Below are 21,028 nucleotides of genomic sequence, written 5' to 3' on the forward strand. Positions count from 1 at the left end.
GTGCGTTTTTAAAAAGTCACCCTTTCAAGTCTTTGCAGATTGGCTATATATCAGGGGAAACTGATATATATAGTTAGCTGGTCATGCTCTGAACCTAAAGATCAGCCTGAAGTGAAAGTTTAAGGTCATCTCAAAACCTTTCTGAACATGTATATTGCTTTGGCCTGTGTGTGGCTTCCTCAGTTTCTCCTCTATATGTGAATTTTTAAATATAGTATACTTTTACATTTAACATCCAAAAATATTTTTATTAGTACCCCAAATTTTCATTTATGCTTCTAAGTGAAAATATTGTAGATAGTTCTGATAATCCTCAAATGTTTGAGTTTTATTCTAATCTTTTCTCCTTTGTTTAAGATATAAGAGTTAAGAACAAAGCAGGTGTGAAGAACTGTAACTTATTTTCCTGTGACTTAGAAATATCTGGAATTTTCACGTCTAAAAATAATGGCATCCCCTCATTCAAAGGGAGTAAGCCCCAGACCACCTAGAGCAGATCTTACCTTTCTTGAGAGTCAGTATGAAAAGAACTCAACCTAGGCATAGGAATAGTAAGGTTAATATTGTGACATTAGTTATTTAGGCTAAAGATGTTTATTAACCTATCAATAACTGGATTCTTTAGTCCTGTGCCATATTAATTGATAATTACAATATGATTGTAATTTATTTTAACTGTGTATTATGTATATTCTGAAGCTGTTTATATTTTGATAAAAATTAATTGTGTATTTGGTGTGGTATATTAGACTTGACATGAAGGGTGAAGGAAGAGTGATATTAGAGGAAATTGTGTCCTACCTTCCTCCATTCCCACCTCCTGCCTCAGTCACAAGCACTATAAAAAGTAATTACCTATCTTTATTTTTTTTTTAAGTCTAATTTATATTTTGGCTGTGTGGTATATGGGTGGTATAAATTGGAAGTATTTTTTTGTGGTTCACTTTTATCTTGATGTGCATCGTGATTAATTTTCTTTTATGAGCAGATTCCTACTTTTCATAATTTCTTTGGTCAATGTCTGTATTAAGTGTTTATAGTTCACTTCTTCTAGGTTTTATTTCACTAAAGCAGCAATATATAATCCAGTGTTTCTTTCATGACTAACTTTGACCTTAACGAAACATTACTGTTAAAATGGAGGCTACTTTATTAGATACATTACTTTTAAAGAACACAGATTGTAAAATTATAAAGCTAAAAGAATCCTTGGAAACATGAGTAATTTGATAAGAAAATGAATACAAAGAACTTACTCTAATAGGAAGTCTTTATATAGTACATTTTCTAATGTCACTTCTTTGTCCCACTAAGAAATGCTTGCATAAAGCAAGTTTGATTATAGCATTGGTTTAATATTAAAGTCAATAACATAACTGAGTTTAACAGATTTTTTTTTTTCTCCCTATTTCTTTTAGGTGAATCTGGACTGGGAAAGTCAACGTTAATCAACTCATTATTCCTCACAGATTTGTATTCTCCAGAGTATCCAGGTCCTTCCCATAGAATAAAAAAGACTGTACAGGTATGTATGTTAGTATTGTTAATTGATGATAAGCTGTAGTAATGTTTATACACAAAAAATAGAGCCTATAACTTTTATTATGCTTCACTAGAGGTAGGTTTCAGATTTGGCCTCAACCAATATAAAGTGGTAAACATGATTATTGATAAAAGAGAGGGAAAGAAGTACAGCTAATTAGAGGAATTATTTTGATTAAAACCTTCTAAATTTATCTTGAGGGACCCTCCTAGAGATTATGCTATAATGTAGAAAATAATACCTCTGGAGTTATGCTGTCTGATAATGATAGCTACTTGCCATCTATGGCTATTTAAGTTTGAATGAGCTAAAAGTAAATAAAATTAAAAATTCAGTTTCTAATTTGCAGTAGTCACATTTCAAGTGCTCAATAGCCATATGTGGCAAATGGCTATAATTTGTACAGCGCAGATATATTTTCACCATTGCAGAACGTTCTGTTGGACGGTATAGAGAAAACATGACTCAAGGAAAAGTCATTATTATTTAAATACAGTGTTCTATATTAGTCAGTAGAATAATACCACATTGATGGTTGAATGGCAGTAGCAATTCGTTAAGGCTTCCAAGCTATGTTGGTCTAATTTAGTACTTTTCAATCTTTTATGTGCATTCAGATCACCTGGGGAGCCTGGTAAGTTTAGTTTCTGTTTTAGTAGGTCTGAAGTGTGCTGGGAGTCTGCATTTCTAACAAAATCCCAGGTGATGGCAATGCTGCTGGCCCACAGACCACATTTCATATAGCAAAGTGCTGGACTCTTTGCGCACTGTTCAGTACAGACTCTTTGCTCACTGTTCAGTACAGTAGCCAGTAGCCACATGTGGCTGTTGAGCTCTTAAAATACGGGTAGTCCAGATTGAGATGTTATGCAAGTATAAAATACACCTCTGATTTTGAAGACCTAGTACATAGAAAAGAAGTATTTCTTTAACAGTTTTTGAAATATTGATTACGTTTTGTAGTGATAATATTTTGGTTATATTGGGTTAAATAAAATACATTAATTTCACCTGTTTGTTACTTTTAAAGTGGCTGCCGAAAATTTTCACATTACTTTCGTGGCTCATATTACATTTTCGTTGAGCAGCACTGCTCTAAATTATTGACTGAAAAAATTGTTGGTGGAATGACACAGCACGTAAACAGGAGGAAGTGAACAGTGCTGGCAGGAACAGGCTTTATTAAGGTAGTGATGCTGGAGCTGGATTTGAAGGATTGGTAGTGATTATCTCGGCGCACAAGAAGGGCAGTCTGGAAATTCTGGGCAGAAACATATGTATCAAACAGCAAGATGCAGTTTAGTAATTAGATTCCTCTTTTAAAGCCGTTTTTATTTTAGGAATTTTTTCGTATCCCTCATAAAGCTTGAGATTTCAGATTACCTGCAAAACTAAAAACTTGCTACTACGTGTTTTTATTTATTTTGTGATGATATTGGATATTTTAACCCTAAGCAAGAAGTTAAACTTGACTTTCTTAATTTAGGTATTTCAATTCAAGATCAGTAAACTAGGTATGTAGAAAATGTTATAGGAACCCCAGTGTAAATACCTAATTTTGGGCATATTTAGTGTAAAATACCTGTTAGCTCTTAATGGTCATGTACCTACCAATAGCGTTCTTGGTGATTATTGCTGGTGAGGACATTTTCTGAGTCCTCTTTGTATTTCTAGCACTTAGCAGCATGCCAGGCCTACATTAATAATAAAACAGGGTGAGTCATTAACATCTTCCAGGTGTTGTTGGAAGCACTTTAGATGCATTAACTTATTTAATTCTTTTAAGAACTTTATAAGGTAAGTGGTATTTTTATCCCCGTTTACGGATGTGGAAATTGAGGCACAGAGATGGTGATATGCCTGAGGTCAATGTAGTTAGAGTGATGACTTCAGATACAAGTCTAAACAGTCTGGTTTAGTCTGTTCTATCAAACTGTGTACTATTTCTATATTGTAGATAATAAATACTAGTTTAGTAGATTAACCAATTCTTAAGAAGTGGATTCGCTTTTCTTTATCTCATCCTCCCCTTTTTAATAATATTTGGTTCAACAAATGGTTTTCTTTTGCCTTATTTTATCTTTTCCTTTAAAAACATAGCGAAGGTCGATATTTTCCTATTTAGGCAATTTAGACAAAATGAAGACAAAATAGTTTGATCCGTGAAGTCATTTCTTTACCATAGTTTTGTAATACAGGAATAGTTCAAATAACATGGAAAATGCCTCTATAGGCTATAATGTCTGATCTGTCTGATGCTAGCTATAAGGATACGTAAGAGAAGTGTTTTTTTATAATAGTGCACACATGATGTTTTCTGTCACTTATTAGGTTTGAATTTGCAAGATGAACTCAGGAGGATATTGACTTTCCTTTAAGTATTAGGTTTGACATTCCAGTAAGCTACTGCTGGGTGGAAGCCAGTTAACTCATGAAAGTTTTGTACCTTACCGTGTTTTATTTCACTTTGTTTAATAAACAAAGAACAATATTTCTAGCTCTCTAGATTCACCCATGCAGTGATTTTTGCTAGTTTTTGAACAGATGAGTGTATGGTCTCATGCAGTCTCCAACACATAGAAATCTAGTTTGATGTACTGTGCAACAATGTATTTGCTCAAACAACGAGAGTGCTTGTAATGTAGTTATAACTGTGCTTACTCTGTCATGGTCCACATATTACAAACAGTATATTAAATAGGATTCATATTCAGTTGTCATCAGTGATTCCCCACATTGTGAAACTGAATATTTTTTCTTTTTGTTATATCTTCTCAATTTTATATAGTGAGCATGCTTTTATAATTGAAAACAAAATAAATAAATAAATAAATAAAAACCTTTCAGAAAAGGAAATATACCAAAAGATAAGAAGTACCCATGGGTGGAGTAAAATTCATATTAAAAATTGGTTCTAGGTCAGTTCAGCAAAGCCTGTCTTTTAATAATAGTCCTTATGCCAAAATCGAATCTGCCAAACAAATCAACAAATTTATCAAAAATATTGACAGACGGTATGGTACTGTCTACCCTAAACCAGCTGCTCTTTCTGCAGAAGTTTTCTTCTCACTCAGTGACAATTCTACCTTTCCAGCTGCTCAGACCAAATAACTTGGTGCCATCTTTAACTCCATTCTTCTCTTAACTCCACTTGTAGTCTCATCAGTAAATCCTGTTACCTCCTTCACAACGTACTCAAATCCTACTACCACTTTTCCCCACTTCCCTGCTACCACTCATATCCACTGTTCCATCCTCATCTCTCTTCCTGGATTATTGCAGTAGCCTCTTCACTCACCTCTCTGATTTGATCCTTGGCCAACACCCTAATCTCTTTAACAAAGCAGCGAGAGTTTTCTTTTATAGTGTGAGAGTTTCCTTTTATAGTGTAAATCAGATTCCCTGGCACCTTTTAGCCCTAAACCCTTCAGTGGCTTCCTGTCTCATTCAGAGCAAGGCCAGAGTCCTTAACAATATCTAGGAGACCCTATAGGATTTGTCCTCACCGCCCTCTTCAACCTATTTCCTACACTTCTCCACTTTTGCCTTATTCTGCTCTAGCCAGACCAACCTCCTTTTTGTTCTTTGAACAAGCTAATGCTGCTTCTACCCCAGGGTCCTTTCACTTCTATATCTCTGCCTACAGTGTCCTTCCCTGAGATAGCCTCATGACTTGCTCCCTAATTTTTATCAGTTCTCTGCTTAAAAGTTGCTTTCTCAGTTAGGCCACCCTATAAACTCCCTCCAGTCCCTACCCCCAGCTCCAAAGGTATAAGCTCCATGAGAGTAGGGACTTCATTTTTTCAGTACTATAAGCTCAATTCCTAGAACTGTATCTGTTATGTGTTAGCATCCAATATTTGTTGAATGATCAAACAAACGATTTAAAACTTTATAAGTGTTTAGTTGGGATATTTGAAAATTTGAGGACCTTTGAAGTTTTGTTGATCTTTGTTTCTTGATCTGTAAAGTCCTGTGACTCACCATTGTAGATTAAATGGAATAGTTATAAATCTGAGGATCTTTTTCAAAGTTTTATTGATTATTTGAATTTTGTCTTGAGCAATATTTTTTAAAATTTAATTTTTAATTGTTGTGCAGCTTGTATACTAAATGGACACAAATTTAAGCATAGAGCTTAATGAGTTTTTTTATATGTATTTCTATATCCAGGTAACTACCACCCAGATTAAGGTATACATTTCTAGCACTCCAGAAGGTTTCCTGTGCCTCCTCTCACTCAGTATTATACCTGCCCCTGAATATAAACACTTTTCTGACTTCTATCTGTATGGATTAATTTTGCCTGTATTTGAATTTTATTTAAATATATTTCTTGTGTTTGATTTCTTTCACTGAAGAATTTATCTGTGGTATTTGTTCATGTTGTATTAGTTGTGGTTCTGTTTCATTGCTGCATAGTATTCCATTGTAGGACTATATCACAGCTATCATTTCTATAGATTTTTAGTTTTTGACCAATGTGAATATTCTTGTACACGTCTTTTGGTGGACGTAGGCACTCATTTTTATTGTGTACATGTGTGTTCATAAAGTTATTAAGGTATTTCATTGTTTAAGTATATTTTCTTTGATTTTTATAAAATTGAACATGTCTTTATACTCATTAACTGTTCAAATCTTATTGAAGTGGTTTGACCATCTTCATATTTCCTTTGTTTTCCTTCTTGATCTGGAGAAAGCTTATCTAGATAATAATGGTCCATTACATTTCAGAAATTGCAGACAATTTTTCCCAGGCTAGCGTCTGTTAAAGACATGGGGAAAGGTTCTCAATTCATTAGAATTCTTTTTGCTTTGGCCTGTCTTCAAAAGAATCCAGTCTAAACTCACTTTATCTTCCTTTAAGGTAACACTTCAAAAGTGCCCTCTTTTATTGTGAATATCTTCCTGACTTTTTTAAAAACAAAGGAGTAATTAGGGCTGAGAGAGTATCTCTAGTAAGATTTTTAAGACAAAGGCCTCTGTGCCACTGTTAAATCCTCCACCTTTTCTTTTCTTTTTAACCAAAAGTAAGACTACATCCTGAGAACTGAGAACTGGGTTGATAGTTAGAGTACCAGAGAAGTCCTCTTTCCTTAACTGTACCATGGACCTTCTAAATTCTTTTCCCACTTACTCAGGAGAGAACACGACATGTTAGAGAATAGAATGTAATTTTCTTTTTCAGTTGACTGGCTCTTCACGAAGCCTGTAATCTGTCTGATCTGCTCTTGGAAGCTCGTAAATTCTCTCAGTAGAGAGTGGTCAGAAGTATTGTATCTTTGCCCAGACATATTAGACCAGGAGAAACATATAATCCTGAATTTCAAAAGGCATATGTCTACAGTTTCCCTGACCTGAAGGCTTTCTGGAACACTTCCAACTGTCAAAAACAAAAACAAAAAAGAAAAAAGAAAAGACAAGAAGGAGGAGGAGGAGGAGAATAGAAAAATCCTGTGATGTGGCCAAATAGGGAGTGAAATTTTAATAAAGACCATGATTTCATAATTTCTTTGAGCATCGTTTATTTACAGGAGACTTGTATCTTAGAAAGGAATTCCTTCACAGTCTTGGAAGGAAGGAGAGGCTGTCTACATTGAATAGAAATGATTTTGAGCTTCCTGTTACATATAAGTGGTTCCGATTGAGCGAAGTTTTCAATATTTGGTAGAAGCCCTCTAAGATTAATTCTTGACCTCCTATGTTGGGCCTCATGACCCTAAGCTAAGCAGTTTCAAATGTGAGCTGACACTCTAGTCCTGGAATTGTTTATACTGTAGTGGTTCTCAAACTTGAGTGTGCATCACAGTCACCTGAAAGACTTGCTAAAACAGATTGCTGAGACCCCACCCTAGAGTTTGCTGGTTAGTAGGTTTGAGGCAGGGTCCAAAGAATTTGCATGTCTAGTAAGTTCCCAGGCTACACAGCTGCCAGTCTGGGTGCTACACTTTGAGAACCAGTGCTCTGTACTGTTTCTGGCCTAGGCTGGTTTCATCCTATCTCTATGGGAAGAAAGTAAGAGAGGGAACTGTTTTTCCTTAGTTCTCTCAGAATTTTTCAAATTGAGTGAAGAAGCATCATGTTACTTCTGTTTTCATTCATATATATTTTTTCAATAGACTGATTAAAATGAAGTGATAGAAACAATTGAACACTTGAGTTCTACTTCATGTTCCAGTCTCAAATGTAGATCCTCAGATTAACAGTATTATTAAGAGCAATACTACATACAATATCTTGTGTATGGTAGCAAATCTTATTACTTTGTTACATTTAAAATTTTTTAGATCGTATTTCGCGTCAGCGAAAGGTTGCCGGCTATCTTCTAGGAAAAGACTGTCCTTTATTCTGAGACTAAAATCCGTTTCAATTTCTTTTGTGAAATGAGTGTTAGATTTTTTTTTTCTTTTTTAAGTTCTTAGTTGAGAACCTTATGTTGGGCCTCTTTAAAACTTTTTTTTCTTGGTTTGTAAAGTCCTCTAAATGTAAATCACTGTTGTAGGTTAAATAGATAACAAAGATTTTAGAGGTGAGGTAAGTTGAAAACAATGAATTCTATCCCAGAGATAACATGTTATAGACTATTTGAAACATTTTTATAGAGTCCAATTAGGAAATGTTCCTGTTGATGCTGCTCCAGTGTTGGTAGTTTTTTTGAACCAGTCATTCACAGAACAGACACTGGAATGCTTGTTTTATATTAGGCTTTGGGACTACAGTGGTGATGGACACAATTCTCAAGGATCTCAATCAAGTGAAGGATATAACAAACAATTATGATTTAGTGAGAAAGATGCTGCTGCTGTAAGGTACTATGAAGGTGACTTTGGCAAGGTAGATTTTAGTGAAGTAGGAATGGAGAGCAAGATAGCAGTGGATTGAGAAGTGAATGTTAAGTGAGGCAGTGAAATTGGGACTTTAGGAAGGAAGGAATGAGAGGGAATACCTAGAGGTTGAGTATTAGGGGAGTGAGAGAGTCATGTGGTTTTTATTTCCTGGGAATATTTATATCCTATGAAGAATCAGTCCCTAAGAGATGAGAGGTTGAAGATATAGGGGAAATAGTCTAAATAGTGTCAAGATGACTCTAAAATGGAAAGTGACCAGATACTCAACATAGATTGAGAAATTAGCCTTAGGGAGAAAGATCTGTTCCAATGAACAGGAGAAAATAAGTGATGGCTTAAGACAAATCAGAGATGCTCTTGTCTTCAAGCAGAGATAAGGTAATTTTCAGAGCATGGTAGCAAAGACAGGTAGAGCTTGGGAAGAGCCTTTCGGGAAAATGAGAAAGGCATGAGACTAAGCAGCACATGAAAGGATTATCAGATAGCAGAGAAGTTCTTTTTGAGGTTGAAGTTCATGAATTTTATGGAATAGAAAGGTATCTGAGCTGGAAAGGAAAAGAAATAAATGGTTTGGGAAGGGGGTTGCTAACAGAAAATGAAAGGGACAAGGGACTTAAGATATCAGTGTAGGGGGATGGGAATGAGATGTAGTGGTTCAGAGAGTAGAAGGCAGAATTAGAACCTTTAGATCAACTTTTTCTTCTCAATAAACAAGTGCTGGGGGTTGACGAGAGGAAGTAGTCTTTAGGCATAACTTCTGTTGGTCCCTGCTTTTCGTTTCTTGTGGAACATAATGAAGCATTTTAGATGATGTTTGTCTTTGGAGCCATTAAATAAGGTAGATAGCTTTTGTGTTTGAGCTAAGTGGACTATCTCAGGCTGTTCAAGTCTGTAAAGCTTTAGCTTTAATGCCGAGCAAGTGTAGGTAGCAGTAGCTCTTGACAGAAAATTTTAACCCTCTCCTCAAAATTTAATATAGTTAATTAACACTTTTTATTTACCATAACAAATGGCTTTTAAACATTAGGCTAGAAAAGTTTTGTGTATTTAGCAACCTTTTGAAAACGAAAGAAATAAAGCAGTATCATTGAGAGTTTGACTTTGTTTTCTCAGAATGAAAAAACTATTATTAGAAAAAATGAATGCCTTGGATTTCTGGAATCTAGAAATCCAAAGAGGCCTTAATAAATTAATTAGACATAAACAATATAATGGGCTTTAGTTTTATTTTTCAGAGAGAAAGAGTTGAAAATGCCCTTGATTCATTTCTTCAGTATTATGTATTTAATCTTAGAGAACTCTGAGTGATGCCATAAAATATGCTGATGTGACCTGCTTAAATAAAGTGCATGGGAAAGTGGCCATTTGGAATAGATTTGTAAAGAAAAGTTTGAAATTCCTGGACTTGAACTGATTTGTTTTCCATGGATCCCATGAGGATACTTGCAAAAGCAGATGATAAGATACAGTTGGATCCTGTGAATGGCACTAGTTTACAGTTATGTTTTCTGGATTTTTTTCCATATGTTGCTGTGTTCTTTGTATCTGACCATGTATGGATACACAGAATTTCATAGACCAGAGAAGAAAGGACGCTTTATAAATAGACTAAAGTATATAAAATGCAGATCTTCATTTTTCTTATTGTGTCAGTTGTTGAACTGATTTTTAAAAATCAAAACAAGGAGACAAAGGTCTTAAAGTTTAGGCTATTATGGTGTGTGATTAGTATACAGTTTATTACTGAAGGTAAAAATGGGCTTCGTTTAGTAATAAGAGAACCAGAAATGGTTTGAAGTAAAATTGGGAAATGATTTGTGTAGCACAATTACATTTTTGCATCAGTTTCTAATATACAGTACTGTCATTTAGAAAAATTTTTAGGTAAAGGGGTGGTACAATTACTTTAGATTTTTCTGTTTTAGTGACAGTTACCATAAGTGAATGATCTGTTTTTATAAAGGAGGTGGAGGTGAATTTGAGGAATATTGAAGTATTAGATTTGACTAGATTGTCCTTTAAAAAAAAATTGATATATAATTGACATATAACCAGATTGGTCTTTTCGCTAGAAAAGGCATATAAAATGTGAGCTTCCTGAGCCACTTGAGATAATATCACTTACATTTTTGTTTTAGTTTTGATAATCTAACACCGATGGTTCTGATTATTTTCTGTTATTTTGCCCCTCTCATATTATTAGAGTAACCTGGCATCAGACAAGCTGTATTATCTTGGCTATGTGATGTGAAACACTGGTATCTTAAGTCATGTGCATCTATCATTGATTTTGAAGATGACCAGAAAATATTAGAACCCATATTTTTTAATGTTTTTTTTAAACATTACAGAGAAATTAATACTTAATATTTAGTGTTCAGATTGCCAGTTGTAAATATTTGGTAGATTATAAATATACTTCTTTTGGGGGTGTTCAAGTTTTTCACTGAGAATTTACACCAGAGTCAAAGCAGTCTGAAAACTATTGGCCTAAAATATAAGACTTTTGCCTCTTATTTGTCTAAAAGAAGATGAGAAGCTCCTCCTTGGACTTGCATGTCCAAATCTCAGGCAGTGTCTTCAGTTTTAACAAGTTTCTTTTTTGATAATATTCTTTTAACAAAATAACTTACAATTCCTTTAGACCTGTACTGTCCAATACAGTAGTCTAAATCACTAAGCCATGTGGCTATTTAAATTTAAGTTGATTTGAATTAAATTAAGCATTCTGTTCTTCAGTTACTTTTGTCACATTTCAAGGGTTAAGTAGCCATGTGGGGATACCAAATTGGGCAGTGCAGATATAGAACATGTTTATCATTTCGGAAAGTTCTATTAGACAGTGCCGATACAGACTTTTTGCTCAGCAATCTTACTTTCATCTTCTCAGTCTCCATGCATCAACTGGCATCTGCAAGAAAATGCCAAAAGAAAATGGAAAGACATCATTTCTGTAATATCTGAAGGGGAACCAAACTTCTACCCAGAAATTAGTCATTTTTCCTTTCCAAACTGTGTTAAACAGCATAGATAGTTGAAGTTGCTTTTCACACATCTGTGATTACATTTTCCCTTTATGTCTGGTAGTACTTAATTTATATCATATTATTGCAGTTAATGCTCAAAGTTTTAATATAATTATTGCCTCTTAAATTAGCCTTTGAGCATACACGGAGCCTCTAGTCTTAGTAAGTACTTGATATAAATGTACAGTGAATGGAAGCTTTTCTTTTTCTGTGGGAATTATTATTCTTTTCTGTTTAAATCATCAGTCAGTGTTCACTTTATCTTGCAGCAGCCTAAGCCTAAGATGAATGAATGATACACATTCTGATACATAACTTGGGGTCACAGAAAATTTTCAATTGTAGGAGGAACTGTTACTGTTTAAGTCCTGTATGCTTTCTCAAGTAGAGTATTTTTACAAATTCTAAAGAGAACTGAAGATCTTAATCAGAGTTAATAGGGTTTTACCCTACCAGAATATATTTTTTTCAATGCCTGGATGTTTGCTGATTGCTTTGGCCTAAATGTGCAATATCACGTTTGAGAAGAGAACTGGATCTTAGCCATAACATAAACACAAGTGTAAACAATTACAGACATGTGGAGAAAGATTTGGGAATGGTAATAAGTTCACCTGAGTAATTGGTTTGAACCAAACTAGATGGAGATAGTCCAAGAAAACATTTACTCTGAGTGCTAGATTAGATGTAATTGTCTGATTAATCACTTTTGATCTCTGAATTATTGAATCATTCCAGTACACTGTTTATTTGTATTATTAGATGTGCATTTAGGTTATATAAGTATTAGATGTCTTTAGTGATTATTAATATTTTATCAGTTCTTGTTTTCCTTCTTTATATCAACTGTGAGCCATAAACCCACTATTTACATATGTGCTTTTTTTTCCCTTGAGTGATTAGGACTTATAATGCCCATAATAATTGATTCTAAAGAAAATGTGGAGTTGGGTAAATTTAGTTTGCAAAAAGCTTGTCTATTGATTGGTTTTGATTAACGCTCATGTCCCTACGTCTTACCTTATAGAAAACTATAGGTGTAATGTACGGTATTAATATCTGCACCAATGACTCTTACAGGTAGAACAGTCCAAAGTGTTAATCAAAGAAGGTGGTGTTCAGTTGCTGCTCACGATAGTTGATACCCCGGGATTTGGAGACGCAGTGGATAATAGTAATTGGTAAGAAGAGTTTGTCATCACTGCTTTCCATTGCATTTGGAGTATGAGATGGTTAGACTTTTTCTGCTTAACATTTAAAAATGTCTCATCTTATTAGAGGCCACTAAACTTCATTTGCTATGACTTGGGTTTATCTACCAACTTTGCCACTTACTTAACAATGTTGCTTAATTTCTTTGCACTGATTTTTTTCCTATAAAATAGAGATAACACTTTTCCTAGAATTATTTTGAAGACAAATTCTAAAACATATGAGAATTTTTGTTATTATAGGAAATTTAAAACTTTTCATTCTCTTCTATAATTTTATACATTATTTTCTGTCACATACTAATTTAAATCTTATTTTAGATCTTCAGTTTTCCCATACGTCATAAATGAAGAAAACATCCATGGCATTTTAGTTGGTAGTAATATTTTAGTATTTTATAAACAACATTTTAATTTTTCTTTGAATTCCATGTTGTTTTTGAAGTAAAGTTGTGTCAGCTTTTAAAACACCCAAATAAGTTCATCATGAGGGTTTCATTTTGTTTAATCTTTTTATTTAAAATGAAATCTTATTTGGATGTAATTTCTCATATTATAAAGTATTTTAGCATCAGGGGAAATAATATAATAATTTTGTTGTATTTTGACTCTAAACAATTTTCTTTCATATGGAAAGTTTAGAAGTAATGACTCAAGACTTAGTCAACATAATTTATAGGTGTTTTAAATCAGTGTATATGTAGAATAATTTGAGATATCTTCTAATGGTTAGATTGGTTTTGTTTATTTAAAAATATTGATTATTGCCCTTTGACAGCCATCAGTTGTACATTTATATGTAGAATTGCAACCTATTTATTTTATTTATCTGCGTTCTTTAGCTGGCAGCCTGTTATCGACTACATTGATAGTAAATTTGAGGACTACCTAAATGCAGAATCTCGAGTGAACAGACGTCAGATGCCTGATAACAGGGTGCAGTGTTGTTTATACTTCATTGCTCCTTCGGGACATGGGTCAGTACCTTGATGCTTCTGATAATGCTTTTTGTTGTTGTTGTTTATTACTCAGCTTTGGGTGCATATTTTAGTAATCCTCATCTCTGTGGTGTATGTTTAACTATACCAGTTGTAAAGTCCCAAGTTCCATGTAAAAAAATGCTTATAAAGAAACTTTTTCAGTGCTAGGTGAGCTTACAGTGATTTTACTTCTTAGTTTCTCATGTATGAGGCTTTTTATCTGCTTCATAGAAAAGAACAGTGTTTCCATCACTGTAGTTTGATGTCTCACTGTGGCTAATTTAGCTTTCTTTTTGATCACTCTTGCACTAATTGAACCACCCAGTAAGGAGAAGCTGCCATAACAATTAGCTTAGACATATTCTGAGAAACTCCAAAGAGGTTATTTACTATAGAGCTGATAGAGGTTACCAAAAAACCTAAGTGCCGAAGTTCTTATGCACTATTTCTTTCTTCAGTAAATCTATTTGGCTTCTGTTTCACCTTAGCCATCACAGTCACATTGTTTAAGTATGTCATCAGTGCAAAACTTCTACTTACCAGGAGGTAAGATGTAAATATCTAGACATTCATCTGGTGTGATTGTTCTGTATTAGTACAGTCAGTGTGTACTTCCTTTTTTGTTGTCTGTACCCCTTCTTCTGTCATTTTGAGTAGACACATGTGTTATTGTCAACTGCAGATGTTTATAATTACTCTTCTCTAATATTTTTCTTTGGGTAAATGACTCAGCATAACTCAGCTACTGGATGAGTGTAACTCCACCATCTCTCCACCAAAAGGTTTATAACGTAGTATCAGACAAAAAAGTATTGAGTCATCCAACACCCAGATTACAGCAGTGTAAACCAGTTCCTTCATAAGAGTACCTTTCCCTTCTGTTTTCTTCTGCTTCTTTCTCTACCTTTTTCCAAGACAGGCTAGTCCCCATTATCACCATCTTGGTTGAGCATTATCACTACATAAAGCCTTAATTATGTAGTTTACCAATTTTACACTGACAGTTTGTAATGGTGCAAAAGTTTCTTTATTTCTAATATACATCTATGATAATGAAGCACAAAATTAACTCATCTACTTAAAAGGCTCAAAGAAAAGATAATCTCACAAATATGACTTTTTATGAGTACTTGTTAACTTCTTCCTGAATTTATATTTTTTAAATCATTCTAGTTTAACTTGTTAGGGCTTTTTCCTGGACACCAACAGAGTAAAATCTTATCTGCAGTTAAGTCAATAGAAATTTGTCAGTTTATAAAGTTTTATTATATTAGATCTTTTGGACTATCTCCAAGATTTAGTAATTCTCATGAAATCCCTTTTTTTTTTTTTTTTTTTTTTTTTTTTTTTTTTTTTTTTTTTTTTTTTTTTTTTTTTTTTTATCCTCTAGGGGAAAATACATTTCTTAAAATTGCATGGGAAATAGATATATTTTTTTTAAGAAAAAATATTTGATATGATTCAAATGATGTGTAGTGGCTTTAGGCCATTTTTTGCTTGTCACAAGGGAATGAGAGTTCAAAATTTTCACTTCCTATGTATAAAAATGTGCTTTTGAGTAGTTTCTCAGCTTAAATAGTTTGAGAAATGGAACAAAGTTTTGCTCATTTGTAAGTGCTACTTTGCATTTAAATGAAAGAATATGACACTGAATTTTATATAGAGAGTTCCAAATCCCTGGCTCACCACAGAGTGAAATTCCGGGCAATCTGATAGATGAATTAGGGCCTTTCTGTCTTATCCGGGCAGTCCCTGGATTCCCTTTTTAGAAGGATCCTGTTTCTGGAGTTATTATAAATTGTTTCAGCAGTGCATTTTCAGTGCCTGCCACCTCACCCCACCAGGTGTCATCACACAGGGCTAATTTATGATTTCACCTATTGTTCCATTTTCTTTGTTCAGTGGTTGGTAATTGCTATTAAAATAAACAACTGACTTGGAACTTGAATTTTAAAATGTTTTTACCCTTTTGAATATTGATTGCCACTTAAAAAAATCGATGTCAGTCACTGAGTTTTATATAGAATGTTTTTCCATATGTGTGTGTGTGTGTTTGTGTGTGTGTGTGTGTGTGTGTATTATATCTCTTATTTGCCCTGTAGTTATTTTTTTATTTTGCTGTAAGCTTTGAGGTTAGTTTTTCCCCTCTAATGCGAGTTTACCTTCTAGAAATTTTATAAAGGACTTTCCATTGTTTAAAAACAACATTTAGGAACTAAATTTATTGGAAAAGATGACCCAAAATAAAACTTAAATGGACAGAGGAAAGATTTCAACCAGAATATATATAATGTACATGTGAACTAAATCTTTCCTGCTGTTGACATTTTGTAAGCTTCCAAAATTTGTATTCTAATTTAAAATGGCAAAAGGGTTTTATCAGGGCTTTTATAAAAGGGTTAACCTTTCCCAAAGTTTAATTTTTAAGCTGATTTAAATTTAATTTCTTCTTCCCTGTTTTATATTTAAAAAATTGGCTTTCCTAATTTCCTTATTATGTAATTTTTAAGTGTCTTTCTCAAATTGTAATAATAAATATTCAGCAAGTATTGTTTTACTTAAGTACAAAATCTTGATAACTTAGATTTTGATTTTAATATTTTATAATAAATGCTTTTAAGATTTAAAATTTTAGATTAACTGAATTTTTTTGTCACTGTTTTAAGTGGGCGATGGTGGTAGTAAATTTTCCTGAGTATAATCTGGGAAGTAAACCATAAAAATTTACAAATCTGAAATTTATTGAGCCATAGCTTTTATATTTAGTTTTATTTTGTGGAATATTAATTTTTGGTCTCAAATATATTCTAGATGTGATGAATTTTTTTTTTGTTTTCATTTAGAGTTATTAAAAGACATATGGGAAATCATAGCAGCTTATTAGTTCTTGGTCAATAAATATTTGGGCACCTTCTCCAGTGTTGATACAGTACTGTGTGTTGGAGATACAGATGAGCGAGACAAAGCCCTTGCTCTTGAGGATCTTCTAGTGAGGAAATGGGAAAAACAAATATATGAGTAGGCAGTTATTATATGGCAAAGTAAGGGGTGAAGTGAGAATTGTAAGCCAGGTCCTAAAGTCAGATAGGTATTAGGCAGTTCAAGAAGAGGGATGGGAGTGGAGTGTGCTCCAGGCAGAGGCACTGCTCTGTGGCCAGAGGTCAAACTGTGATGCTTTCAGGGGATTGTGAGAAGTTCAAAATGGCTGGCATATTGGAAGTAGGAGGTAGCAAAATATACTAAGGAATGCTAAGAGATGAGGACGGCTGGAGAGGTTATATCTTCCCGGGCTTGTGGTCGACACGAGCTAAGGACTCTGGCCTTCAGTAAGGTTTTTAGTCAGGAAATGACTCAATCAGATTTGGATTTTAGAAATACCATTCTGACCAGTGTGCATGGTTTGGAGGGAAACCAGATAGATTCTTGTAATTATCCATGTCAAAGGTTATGGTGTCCTGAACCAAAGTAATTGAAATGAAGATAAATATAAAAATATATTTATTGGTTCAGCAAGTCGTGGTGAATCTTTGCAAGTGAGAAAGAAGGGAAGAATCTTGGGTTTCAGCTTTGAGTAATTGGGTGGATTGTAGTGCTAGTCACTGAAAGAGAAACACAGAAACAGGGTAGTTTGGGGGTTCAGATGAGCTTTTCAAGGAGCCAAAGTGGGATGTCCAGGTAGTATTTCCACTGGATGAGCACAAGTCTGGAATGTAAGAGTGAAATCTGGGCTCAGTGTGAAGATTTGGAAGACATTAACCCATACACGATGATAGAAATCATTGTAGTTGATGATGAGCATACACATTGTAGAGTAAGATGAGAAGAAGGCCTAGTAGGGAATTTTGATGGACATACCTCTTAGGGGAATAGCATACAAAGAAGATCCTGAAAAGTAGCCTAAGGGAACAGCTCGTGAAGCAGTAATGCCAAACGCTGCATAATAGGCATATTAAAAAGTAATGGTAAACACCATGGCATTTATGAGTTAGCTACTGCTAATTGTATTATATTAGCAGCATGGAAGTATTTGGTGACTTTGAGAATGTAGTGTTGTGGAGGCAGCAGTCAGATTATAATGGGTAAAAGTGATGATGTAGAAGATTCTCTTTTGAGACTCTTTTCTGAGAAATAGACTTGGTAGCAAGAACTGAATATGGGGGTTCAAAGAGAACTATCATTTTTCACTTAAGAACAAAGTTTTCTCAAATTTGAGTAATAAATATAGAAGCTACTCTGGGAAAGCTTACAAAGATCCTTTCTGTTTTTTCTAATTTCTCTTTAGGGCCAAAACCTTATGACCAGGGTCTTCAAGGGCCGGAGTTAGAGCCTTCTTAGCCACTCTGGTACTTCTTGAAGTCCTATTCTACTGAACTGTTGCTAGCCCAGTACATCTTTAGAGAGTGTTTCTTATAACTAAGTAAAGTAGTTCCAATGTATTTAACTTAGCATTGATGTGAAGAATTTTTTCCCCTACTTATCAATCCAGTTATATTAAATACTGTGTATTTCAGACTTAAACCATTGGATATTGAGTTTATGAAGCGTTTGCATGAAAAAGTGAACATCATCCCACTTATTGCCAAAGCAGACACACTCACACCAGAGGAGTGCCAACAGTTTAAAAAACAGGTAGGCTGAATAAACTTGAATTCTTGGGCGTCTCATACTGCTCACGTAATTTGCAGTTTTATATTTTCAGTGTATAATATGTTACAGTATATTTCTCTTGCTACTTTTCTATATGGTCGTTTATACTGTATTACAAGCAACTCTTGAAAATAATTCTCTGCCTTAGTTTTCTCTTCAAAGCCCTTATATATCCATTATTATAGTGCCCTTATCATTTGTCACTTAAATAAGGCTCTTGTAGATATTTCTGTATAGCCTTCACCAGTACCCCACACCCATTAGAATTATTTTCTTAGACTGAATTTCCAGCAAGAGAATTAATTATTTTTTGAAAGGGTATGATTATTTTATGATTTCCCCCCAGATTATCATGGTGTTTTCCCACTAAAACAACCAAATTCCTTTTATAATGGGTATATTTGTTTCAGTGCCTTGCTAGTAGCACCATTTGTCATTTTTATTTTTAAAAATTTTTTAAATTTTGAAGTGGTACCTAATCATTTTTTTAACTTTTAATTTTCCATAAAGGCTGAACACTTTTTAAAGCAGTATATTTTCCCTCACTGTTGCGTTTAGTTTGTTATATATTACATTTTATGAAATGTAGGGTCAGTTTCTTGTTACTTTTCTATTACAGGAGCCTATTTTTTATTTTTTAGGTCAATGTTGTATTTTGTAAACCGTAGCTACTTTGTATAATATTTAAAAATAATTCTTAGAGTTAATTATCTCTCATTGTCCTTGTAGTCCCCTTTGTAACAAGATACTTTTTTTTCTTTTTTCAGTGTGAATTTTAGAGTACCTCAAACTCGTTACAAAAAAACAAAAATCTATTGAAATTTGTTTTGAAATAGTGTTAAATCTGTTTAAGTTTTGAGAATGTTTTAGTACATTACTTTTAGTATATTTAACATTTCTACCAGGAGTATGTTTCTTTATTTTACATTTACTCTCATTTTTATTTTGTAATATGCTTTTTCTAAGTTTAGATACTAATCATGTAATACATTTCTCCTCTCCTGTCTCGATTAGTATGTATCATGATTTATAGTAGTACTAAGAACTTAGAAAAAAAGATAAACGAGCAGTGATCTCTACTTCCAAATCGGTTACATTGTGCAGTTTTCTTTTTCATGTGCTTAAAAATATGATTTTTAATCAGGGGTGCCACTCAGAATCATCTAGAGAACCTTTTCAAAATAAGTTATTGGATCATATCCCTACCAGTTGGTTCTGTAGATTAAGGTAGGTTTTTGGCACTTGTTATTTTGCAGATGCTCACTCAGGCCTTTTTAATACACAACCTCTGACTAAGAGCTATGGCTCTTAGAGCTAGCTTTTCCTGTTTTCTTTTTTTTTTCCCATCTAGTCATGCATTTGACACCTCATTATTTATTCTCATGGTTTTTTTCCTATATAGATGATATATGTATATAAATTGTAAAAGGTGTGTGGTCCTGTTTTTTTCCCCTGGCAATTTTACTTCTACCTAGTATTGTAATCATAACACATTTTGGTTAGGGTCTCTTTACTGCTGCTGGGGACTCATCAGAGTCGCACTGAAATACCAGTACAGACAGGGAGCTAGTTCTAGATATGTTAGCTACTGGAGTAGGGGAGGTAAGTTGAACATTATTTGGATATCTATATTCTGTTTAGAATTTGGAATAATTTTGGACACGGTAATTTGAATAGAACTCAGTTATTTCTGATGTTGTTATTAAGTTGCCTTTTTTCTGCCTTTTCCTTATTAACTCCTTAGCTTCATACTTTCCACGGTGAGGCTTATTTTCTCTGTGTGTTTCCCTAATCTTTATCTCTTGCTCCTTGATTTGTGTGTATGCACATGCACGTGCTAGGATATTTTCTGACAGTATGCAAACTTTTTTCCTGGAGCCAATGCTGTATTTAGTTTTACTTACCTTTGCCACATTCTACTAAAAATTTTAGGTGAGTTTAAGCTCTTGATTCAGCCGATTAAAACAGTTGGAGAGAGCTGTATCTACAGAAAGAATCTCAGTCATTGTAAATAAATGCTTAAAGCCATTATAGTAGAAATCAACTAGAACAGTGGTTCCCAACCTTTTTGGCACCAGGGACAGGTGCGCCTGTGAGAATCTAATGCCTTATGATCTCAATGATCTGAGGTGAAGCTGAGGCGGTGATGCTAGTGCTGGGGAGCGGCTGCAAATACAGACGAAGCTTCACTCACTGGCCCCCACTGCTCAACCTGCTGTGTGGCCCGGTTCCTAACAGGCCACAGACTGGTACCTGGTCTGCAGCCCGGGGGTTAGGGACCCCTGAACTAGAGAAAGGCTTTTCTAGAATCTTACATCATTTTTAGAACTCTTTTAGTTTTATAACCACATGATTTTAACATTTCTGAATTAATTGGATTTTGGGAATAGTACTCATATTTCAATTTAATCGTTTTTGTTTTGTTTTAAAACCAGAATAGTACCTCTTTTTGATTTTTATTATTATTTTTTTTTTGTACCTTGTTTTTAGGTTAACGTTTTGCATCACTGAAAATTAGTAAAGGACCTGGAGCAGAGGACTCATATGAACTTAAGAATATAATAAAAATAAAGTTAATATACTAATTATGTGTGATGCTTTTTTGGTTATTTCCTGTTTCATTTTAGATAATGAAAGAAATCCAAGAACATAAAATTAAAATATATGAATTTCCAGAGACAGATGATGAAGAAGAAAATAAGCTTGTTAAAAAGATAAAGGTAAGTTAATTCCCATACATATACTAAAATGTTTTGGGAATTTAAACACA

The 21,028-nt window shown here is 33.9% G+C and overlaps 1 protein-coding gene across 6 annotated transcripts in view; it reads left to right on the forward strand.

Moving 5' to 3' along the window:
* Nucleotides 1-21,028, forward strand: part of SEPT7 (septin 7) — a 71,599-nt gene that overhangs the window by 35,681 nt on the left and 14,890 nt on the right. For all 6 annotated transcript variants that reach the window (XM_006912062.2, XM_006912061.3, XM_015589476.2 and 3 more), the window contains 5 exons: nucleotides 1,419-1,525; nucleotides 12,501-12,601; nucleotides 13,474-13,608; nucleotides 18,123-18,240; nucleotides 20,886-20,978. In XM_006912062.2, coding sequence (XP_006912124.1) covers nucleotides 1,419-1,525; nucleotides 12,501-12,601; nucleotides 13,474-13,608; nucleotides 18,123-18,240; nucleotides 20,886-20,978 — 554 coding nt within the window. The remainder of the gene's footprint in view (nucleotides 1-1,418; nucleotides 1,526-12,500; nucleotides 12,602-13,473; nucleotides 13,609-18,122; nucleotides 18,241-20,885; nucleotides 20,979-21,028) is intronic.

Source organism: Pteropus alecto, unplaced genomic scaffold, assembly GCF_000325575.1.
Source record: "Pteropus alecto unplaced genomic scaffold, ASM32557v1 scaffold21, whole genome shotgun sequence".
In the NCBI taxonomy this organism is placed as follows: Eukaryota; Metazoa; Chordata; class Mammalia; order Chiroptera; family Pteropodidae; genus Pteropus; species Pteropus alecto.